Source organism: Typha angustifolia, chromosome 3 (assembly GCF_048772165.1).
Source record: "Typha angustifolia cultivar Huaian chromosome 3, ASM4877216v1, whole genome shotgun sequence".
In the NCBI taxonomy this organism is placed as follows: Eukaryota; Viridiplantae; Streptophyta; class Magnoliopsida; order Poales; family Typhaceae; genus Typha; species Typha angustifolia.
Window position 1 is genome coordinate 1,934,478 of NC_133241.1, and position 9,678 is coordinate 1,944,155.

At 35.1% G+C, this 9,678-nt stretch overlaps 1 protein-coding gene across 1 annotated transcript; it reads left to right on the forward strand.

The window, feature by feature from the left end:
• The first annotated feature begins 6,623 nt into the window (after window positions 1–6,623).
• Window positions 6,624–9,118, forward strand: LOC140758430 (U-box domain-containing protein 9-like). Its single transcript, XM_073094589.1, has 2 exons — window positions 6,624–7,025; window positions 7,836–9,118. Exons 1-2 carry the CDS (start codon window positions 6,729–6,731, stop codon window positions 8,919–8,921), a joined length of 1,383 nt encoding a protein of 460 aa, XP_072950690.1. The 5' UTR covers window positions 6,624–6,728; the 3' UTR covers window positions 8,922–9,118.
• Window positions 9,119–9,678: the final 560 nt, after the last annotated feature.

Sequence of the window (9,678 nt, forward strand, 5' to 3'; positions counted from 1 at the left end):
GATAATTATTTCTAAATCTCCTTAAGTATTTCTTATTTCCACATACACTTCCTCATATATTTTCACTCATCAACTATGTAAAATCTCATAATTGCCCCTTCCGTTAGTAGTTTCTTTCTTTTGTTAAGAAAAATATTAAATGAATTTCACATGATCGATTAATTTTAGGTTTTGGTCCACTATCCTGCATGTTTGCCTACGAGTATTCAGTTATAAATTCCTATGCTTGCAAGCTACCTACACGGCACTAAGTGGGATCAAAGAAACTAATGGACTGATCACTAAATAGATACAAATAGCTTTGAATGCCGTTTTCCAATTGATATTTGTCTCTATAATGCTCGGACTATCAAAGAGCTTAAACAAGTAAGCGTTAGCCATCAATAAAAGACTTTCCTTGGCTCAAGGAGGGGATTGTTTTACTCGTAATTATTTTAGAGAAAAGTAAGAAAGAGAAGTTGAGAATAAGATAATCATTTAACATTTTTCGTCTACATAGTGTTTAAGAATACGAGGAGATATTAGATATTTGAGGTAGTTTAAGTGTTACAAAATATTGCACCTATCAAAGAGCTTGAACAAGTAAGGGAAAGGTAGAAAACACTAGCATTTAAAGTAAGCGCCGTCAATAAAAGACTTTCCTTAGCTCAAGGAGGGGATCGTTTTACTCTTAATAATTTTAGAGAAAAGTAAGAAAGAGAAGTTGAGAATAAGATTATCATTTAATATTTTTCGTCTACATAGTGTTTAAGAATACGAGGAGATATTAGATATTTGAGGTAGTTTAAGTGTTAGAAAATATTGCACCTATCTATTAAGTTCAACCACAGTTGCCCCAAGATTTCTATAAGCTTCTTTGAGAACATTTAGTAATTTTTTCCTTTATTTTTTTTCTTTTTTTCTTGTATTTGAGAAGTTAATGATTCTGATATAAATTTTTATGAGGGTAAACCTAGTAGTGCAGGCTTGCTTCTGTGCAGGCACAAGCACTCCTATGTTGGTTAGCTATTGCCACAGTTTCTTTTGATTGTCCCTGATGGCTAAGGTTGTGGCCATAAGGGAAGCCCTATTCTACTTGCTTTAGTTGCTTTAGTTATCTTACTATCATATTTATCATGAAGCTAATAATGCTGCATAAGGGCTCACAAATTAGCGAAATAAATTTCTACATATTTTTTGTTCGGACATGAATTGAGCATTTCATAATCATAATCAGTAATTAATGCAAACCTCTTGTTTCTTTCTTGAAAAACTGTATTAGTCTAGTCCTACCAACTCATGACAAAGATTATATATAGGTATAGATTATTCTCACAATGCAATTTGAATAATGGATAACAAATCTTCTTTGTCTAATCTAATTATTCAATTTGGGCTGTATTCATATGGAGCACCTTTAGGCCCAATTTCTCTCTATGGTTCTTTTTAGCCTTCCTTTGGAGAAAAGTATCTTTTGTACTTCCAAATTATCCATACTAACAAACCTAATCTCCAGCTTCTACATAATCTAGAGTTGTTTCCTCTACTTAATTTGATTAAAAAAAATAACCCCATTATATACAGTAGATTTCAGAATTTAAAAGATAATCTAAATCATTTCTTGATTAAGGAAGAAGGAATATATATGAACACATTTAGGATCATTTAGGATGTTACTTGCTCTTCCTTTCTCTTATTATTATGAAGTAGCAAGAATATATAGATGTTGATTATTGATTTGGTGATGCTACTTCTATTGTTTCTTTTTTTTTCTTGATGTTTTAAAATTGTTAATTAGATAATAATGTTTTAATTTTTTTAGAGTAGCTAGGGAATTAACACCAATGGAGAAATTATGCTTATCCAAGTCCATGGAATAAGAGGACCACAAAATGGGTGGATAAGTCTCCAATGTACTTCTAAAAAGGTTAGTGAGGTGTCATTATCCACAACACTCTGTTTGGAAACTCATTAGTAGGTATTTAGACATTAGATAGTGCAGCAGTTTGATGCTTCATTGGGGGTGACCCACTAATCACAATCTATATATCAAACTAGATTAGGAAGTGGCCAATCCAAATGGGACCAAAACTAAACCCCACTGGATTAGATTACAAGTGAGAATTGGTAGGTTTGAAGTGGGTGAACTACACACAAACATCTCTCCCTTTCTCAGATAACACCTAATATTTTAATACAACATTCGCAACAAAAAAAAATTAATTAATTTTTAAATTAGCAAAAATAAGCATTTAAGATATGTATCTACTATAAAATATGAGCGCATTTAGTTTCAAAAGCTCAATCTTATTAATACTAAAATCTAAGAGTTCTTTAAGCGGAACTTTTTTTGTATACTCCTTTTATTCTCTTGCGTAGTCCTTAAAATTATGTATTTGCATGAATAACTTTGCCTTTCTTTTGATAACCATATATTAAAATTTGAAGCATTTAATAGATAAAATAACAAAGATGCTCTTATTTGAGAGCAATCTAATGTAAAAAGATAAAAGAGAAAGATAGTAATCTTGTCCTTCTATGTTAAATATGAATCAATATTTAACTATTGGTTAAATTTCATGGGTATATATATAAAAATAAGAGTTTTAAAAACAATATCCATGCAACAACAAAAAAAACCAAGTATTTTAAAAGGAATTTATGCAAAAACCAAGTCCAGTAGATTTGATAAGTGTGCTTGTAGGTTAGGAAATATCTTAAGAAACTACTTAGTAACTTCACTCATAGAGTTAAATAAAGATTACAAGTAGCTCAAAAGGACATTGTCCCTATATATATATATGTATATAAATATAAGAGACCTACATAGTGTGAGGTGGCAATAGTCATTGGGTGGGTCCTAAGAGCACCTCTAAGGACCAAGATGGGAAAATGATGTGACCTTGAGGCAAAATAATGGGCAGGCATATGAAGGGTCTGGCCTTTGGATTGCTACCTCAGAAGTAGACAGAGGAGAGTGCAGATGGGTCCTTCAAAAGAATCAAAATAAAATTAAATTAAATAAAGAGAGATCCCTTTATGTTTATTGTCTGGCAGACTAGAGGGAAAGAAGAGAAAATAATTGCCACCTTAGCCAATCTTATACAATTCATCATGCAAGGTAGGAAGGAATTTATCATATCTACCCATTTAATCCATTGAATCAACTAATTATCTAATATTGTTAAAAGTATAATATATATTGTTAGTTTATTACCTATTAGCTTAAGAGTTGTTTAGATCAATGGATTATCTAATATATTATTATGACTTTTTCCCTCCATTTTCTAATTTCTATTATTATGGGTAGTTTATATCGACTTAAGCTTTTTGGTAAATTAATTAGCTAATATACCCATTAGAACACTGTCGGATGTGAATTAAAATCCCGTTATCCCACTTTTATTTCTCAATTCTTTTCTAATTTTTACTTCAGTGCCGACCACATTGAATTATGATATATATTGTTAGTTTATTGACTAGTAACTTAAAATTTTAGATCACCGATTATCTAATATAGCATTAGGGCTTATCTTTTTAATTATCTGTCGACTTAAGCCTTTCGATAAACAGATTATCTATCGCTTTTTTTTTTTTCTAGTTCATGAAAAAAAACGTGTTAAAAATCATTACCTATTAGTATTAGAGTACAAGAGAGACATTGGAAATAAATATTAAGTGTTAATTTAATTTATAGTTTTATATTTAATTTTAATTAAATTTAAACCTCTTCCAATTTGAGCTTTAACCTAACAATAATTCTTCCCACATGTGGAAGAACAATCAAACACCACGTTCTCGTTGCTAGTTTTAGATAACTAGACAGCTGCATCATGATTGGCTAGCTCCGTCGCTACCCTGGCGCAAACCCAGCCACCGAATGTAACCCAACCAGAAGACGCCAGGTTGGAAAGGAAGATACGTGGCGCATCCTAATAGGGTCCACTCTCTGTTTGACGGTCGACTGCATGAGCTAAACCTGGAGACAATGATTGGAAGTACGAGTAGATACTATTTTTTTATTAAAAAAGTAAATTAGTACTCCGACCATACTACTGTGGTCTGATGCCCATGATGTCATGGCCATCCAATGGCCATGCATGGTGGGCCTCACCACATCATGTGGCTCGTCCGAGCTGTCGACTGAGTTATTATGAGTAGTTATCAAGTTCTCTTAGGGTTGTGCTTTGGCTCGTGGTATCATGCCATCCATCCATCCATCCATCCATTCATCTATCCAGCTTTGCTTTAGTTAATATATACTGTCGTAAGGAAGTAGTTTAAATTAGATACGGCATCGAATAATTATTTTAAACTAAATATTTCTAAAATTTATTTTAAATTATCACGTCGTCGAACTACTCTTTCAGTCAAACGCACCGTCGAACTATTAATCGATTCGAACTGCTAAGTAAATTCACCGAATCACAAATAACACAGCTACCAACTCTGCGAGAAGTTATTAAGATTTGAAGATTATGCTTAATTATTTGGCTTGTGGTTCCATGGCATCAAGACATCTATCTATCTTCTTCTCCTCTCTTTCTTCTCTTTTCTTTCATTCTGAGTTCAATAATGGGTGTCAGAGATAAGTGGATGGGCCACATAATCCAAGAACCCTATCAACTTTAAGCTAAGGATTAATAGTGTTAAAGTTGTAAACGATGTGACTTTTATCATTCAAAATTGGTCCTTTTTTTAATTATTTTTAAGAAGTGTTTAAGGTGAACAATTTTAAAACACTATTCTGTTAGATTTTTATTATATTTTTAATTATGTATAAATCGAGTTTTATATTTTTAGCGAATACGTATAAAAAATACTATATTATTAGATTCGTTAGATAAACTTAATTAAACATCTAAGTTAAATTAGTTATATTAAAAAAATTACAAAAATATTATCAACTAAGTCATGCTAAGCTCATCATTTTAAAAATAAAGATATTTTAATTATTTTAGAAATAAAATCTCTATCCTCAACAGAATATTCTATCGGTATCGGTTCAATAAAGCTCAATTTATAAATAATAAAAATATACATTATAAAATATAATTTGCTATTAAAAAAAAATAAAACTAAAAAAAAAGAAGAAACACTTAACTAAAGAATTATTTCCTTAGGTATTTTGCCCTTGACCAAGGAGGTCATGGTTCAACTCCAATCCCAAATAATATTGTAGAGAAATTATTTGATGGTTGGTAGTTTGGTAGCTTAGCTTGATTTAATTGATAGCTTGGCAGTGCAGAGGACAGCTTGACAACGTCAATGACTTAGAGTAGGTTTCGGCGGCGTTTAGTTCGGAGCAATTATTCGGTATATGACTTAAAGCCTAAATTAAGTAGCTAAAGGCTCAATGGTACCTCAGTGCCTTTATATCTAAAGACGGTTTGCTCTTTGTCTAATCTACATTTAGCCTTCGGACTCATGAACGATTAAAAACAAAAAAAGAATCATTTACTTTGATAGGGTATTACTTCTTTTCACCTATTTCTCTAACAAGTTCAAAAAATTAGACCTAGTTTGCAGAAGTCTTAAATGACGTTAGGGAAACTGTCCTTGCTACTGACAAAATAGTCCTACTTTATGTATAAATGACAACGTGTGTACCCAAGACCTTGCATAAAGTTATCCGTATATCTTATTTTATCTTCTTGGTTTTTTTTTTCATTTTCCCGCTTAGAATAACAAAAAGTTGGTTGGTCTAATAGTAGGAAGAATCAGAGGGTTTTTCTCTTCTTTTTTTAAACTACTTTTTCAAATTTTGAATTTAAATTTAAGTGCTGAAAATTTAAAAGTCACTAATAAGTCAAAAGGAATGGGATTTTTCGCATATCTAGTCACCCAACATAGATATTAGAAATTTATTAATAAAGTTCAGATGAATATAAAGTATTAATAAACCGTTCTGATAATACTAGGAAATATATGGGAGTTCTATTAAATACTAGAATAAGTTAGACCTCGTTATTCGCGATTGCGTTATCCACTGTCAAATACCTAATAACTCCGCTATCCCGTCCGCAAATCCGGATAAATTCACGGCACGCGGTAGTCCCTCCGTGATAAAAAAGAAAAGTTCAATGGCTGTCTCGTAATAAGGTGGAAACTTTATGGCCAAAGGTTAATTAGAAGGCCACCCACTTACCGGCAAGCCACCGACCCTACTAAATTTACCAAATTCTAATTCTTCTATTTCCAGTTTAGTCCAGGATGAGGTAATAAAAGAGGTGGATAAGTGGATCTTATTCCGGATAAACTAGGAGGTATAGGAATAGGATAGCATCAGAGCCAGCTGTCGAGCCACGCGTTCCACGATTAGGAGGACAGGTGGGACATGTTGGCCTCCTCATTGCCCGCGTTAACCTGCTCCGTAGGAACAACTTAAATTCCGAAACAACCCTGATAACGCAATTACAGTATTATTATTATTATTGTTTTATTAAGAGCAGCCTTAATGTTTGCAAAGTTCAAACTCCCTCATTTTGCTATGGTTCTAAACCTGTACCGTCGGCGCAACGTACCATCCTTCGTTGGTTAATTAGAAATTTTATTTCCAAAATTGCCCTTTTAGCTTTAATTGATCGATGGCGTATTAGCATATCCTATATAAGCGGCTAAAGGCTGCTCCCATTCGTATCGGTTCCGCTTCGCGAGGCGATGAGAGAGGAGGGAGGAGGAGGCGAAGACGAGGAGCCTACGCCAAGATCCTGTCTTTAATCCAGTCCCGGCCAAATCGTTCTCCTGGAATGGCTAAATCGGAGGCGGGGGAGGCGGCCGCGTGCGCCGCAGAGCTGAGGAGGGAGCTGCGGCGGCTAGTGCGCGTCATTTCCGATGACGCCGGGGCCGCCACCGAGACGTACGAGGAGGCTGCGGTGGCGCTGGCAGCGTTGAGAGATCTCAAATTTGGGAGTTCGAATGGGAGGCGGGGTTCGTCTTTCTCGAAGGAGAGGAGGAAGGAGGAGAGTGTTCAGATTCCTGTGCACTTCCTATGTCCTATCTCGTCAGAGATAATGAGGGATCCCGTGGTTTTGGCTTCCGGGCAGGTAATCGTTAATCTCTTAGGCTTATGTGTCTTTTAAATCTTTGTTCGGATTTTGGTCTTGTGCTCTAGAGTGGTTTCGAGTGGAGAGGATTTCGCATCGATTTTTTTTTTCTTTTGGGAATAAAATGTATCTATAGTTTATGGGATTGGGTTTTTATTCGTTTGAGGGCTCTGTTTTAATCGTCGTCTACGATTGTGTTGCTTGTTTTATAATCTCGGAAACGTAATATTGGATGGGAATTAGCTGTTCTTAAACGTACAAATTACTGATTTTATTGTAGAACAAAACATAAATGTGCTGCCAAATTCGGTTCTCTTCAATTTCAGAGATAGGATTGCTCTGTTTCTTTGTGTTATTTATGGTACTTTATATGTTCGCCATTATTCCTCTTAGAATATCTCTATGTGATGCACTATAACGTTTTGCGACATACCTTTGTATTTAGTGGTTGCTTTCTAAGTTGGTAAAATCTTCAAGCACACAATTGAAACCATACTTATGGGAAAAAAATTTCCCCTGCTTAGATTTGTGAATTGGTGTCTCTGCAATTGGTTTGTTAGTCCCTAATCTCTCCTCATAGAAAAAGAAAAAGAAAATTCTTCCTGTGCCTTGGAATTTTAGGTGCCTGTAATATGTAGTGCTGAAGTTGGCCAGCACTGTCAATGAGAAGGAAGCTACTTGCATCCATCCCTCTAACTAGCTAATATTGCCTTCCGAATCTCAAATAGTTGAACTGCTGCTATATGTCTGTTGTTCATTGTTCCTTGTTTTTGGCATCTGAGCTAGATTTGGTTCTTTGCCCTCACACAGACTTATGATCGGCCCTTCATTCAAGAATGGCTGAATTCGGGCAATCGGACTTGCCCTCAGACCCAGCAGGTCCTCTCCAACACCACCCTCACGCCAAACCACCTTGTTCGGAGCATGATATCTGAATGGTGCATAGAACATAACATTACTTTGCCCTCACTTGACAACCAAGAGGAATGTCTCGTAACAAAGAATGAGAGAAGTGCATTCAGTCAGCTCCTTGAGAAGATTTCATCCTCCTCCTCCACTGTCGAACAGAAGCAAGGTGTGAGGGAGCTCCGCCTCCTTACCAAACGCAACCGGTCGTTCCGAGCTGTTATAGGAGACAAGCCAGATTCTATCTCGGAGTTGCTCGGTGTCCTCTCTGTGCCTGGCTTACGTGGTGACCTAGAAGTACAAGAGGACATGGTGACCACAATTTTGAATCTCTCAATCCACGACAGCAATAAAAAGATTGTTGGGGACAACCCCAAAGCAATACCTCTGCTTATTGAGGCGCTCAAGTCTGGAACAATGGAGGCTCGCAGCAATTCCGCTGCCGCACTCTTCACGCTATCATCTCATGATACAAATAAGTTGAAGATTGGTGAAATGGGAGCCATGAAACATCTTGTGGACCTCCTAGAACAAGGAAGCCCAAATGCCAAGAAGGATGCAGCATCAGCTATTTTTAATTTGTGCATGGCACATGAGAATAGAGCAAGAGCAGTTCAGGAAGGGGTGGTCAATGTAGCATTGAAGGCCATTGTGGATCAGTCACTTGTGGACGAGTCGTTGGCAATCCTCGCATTACTATCGAGTGATCAAGAGGCGGTTGAGGAGATCAGTGAGGGCGATGGGCTTCCTTGTGTACTGCGCATCATAAGGGAGAGCTCGTGCGGGCGTAATAAAGAGAATGCAGTTGTGATCTTATTCTCTATCTGTATGTATGACAGAACAAAGCTGAAAGAGGTAGGAGATGACGAAAAGATGAACGGAAAGATATCTTGGCTGGCTCAAAATGGTACGTCGAGGGCACGAAGAAAGGCTAGTGGAATCTTAGAAAAGTTGAGGAGAACAATGCACAACAAACATTATTCATGTTAGATGCGTATGTAATTATAGGAATAAGGGGCATGTTTTATGTATATATTTACTTCTTCAGCTATTTACTCAGATCATAGAACAAGAAGCATCATGTTAATTTTAAGAGCTTTCGGTACTCTTTTAAGGGTTAACTTCTCCTTTGAACTATGAGAACAAATTTTCCAGGAGCCCTTCCTTTGCTTTTAAGCAATAAAAGATTTTACTTTTTTTTTCCTTTCAATTTCTCTGTTTCATTATGCTGAGAAGTAGAATGTATGCACTCAATGAAGCATCAATCACAGTGGTGGATGAGTGTCTCTTAATTGTGATAAAAAATTTAGAGAAATTTATTAAATGCAAGCTATATCATATAGATATTTATTTTGCTTTTAATATCTTAAAAATAAGTTAATTTTTACCGAATAACAACTAATAAGGGAATAATAATATATTAAAATATCTAAACATTCCTAATTTGCTCTTAAAATTTAGTTCTCTTTTTTCATTTTAATCTTAACATTAAGAAAATTGCTTAAAGTTATTAAAACCATTTTAACATCAAAAAGTATATTAACTCATTCTTATAGTCGTTGTCTCACTACCAGTTATTACTATTTTTCATATACTTTATGAAACGTTCTGAACTAAGAAAATTCTTAGTTTACAAAGTTTACATAATTAATTTTTTTTGATAGATTTTGGAAAATTCGTTTAAAATTTGAACTCTTAGGTTGAAAGTAGGTCGAAAGTGCCAAGTTGATGGATTGGTTTGGATTCG

Excerpts from the sequence above, each read along its gene's own strand:
- LOC140758430 (XM_073094589.1), top strand. The coding sequence starts at position 6,729 with ATGGCTAAATCGGAGGCGGGGGAGGCGGCCGCGTGCGCCGCAGAGCTG. Across the intron at positions 7,026-7,835 it reads TGGTTTTGGCTTCCGGGCAG|ACTTATGATCGGCCCTTCAT; the intron begins GTAATCGTTAAT and ends GCCCTCACACAG.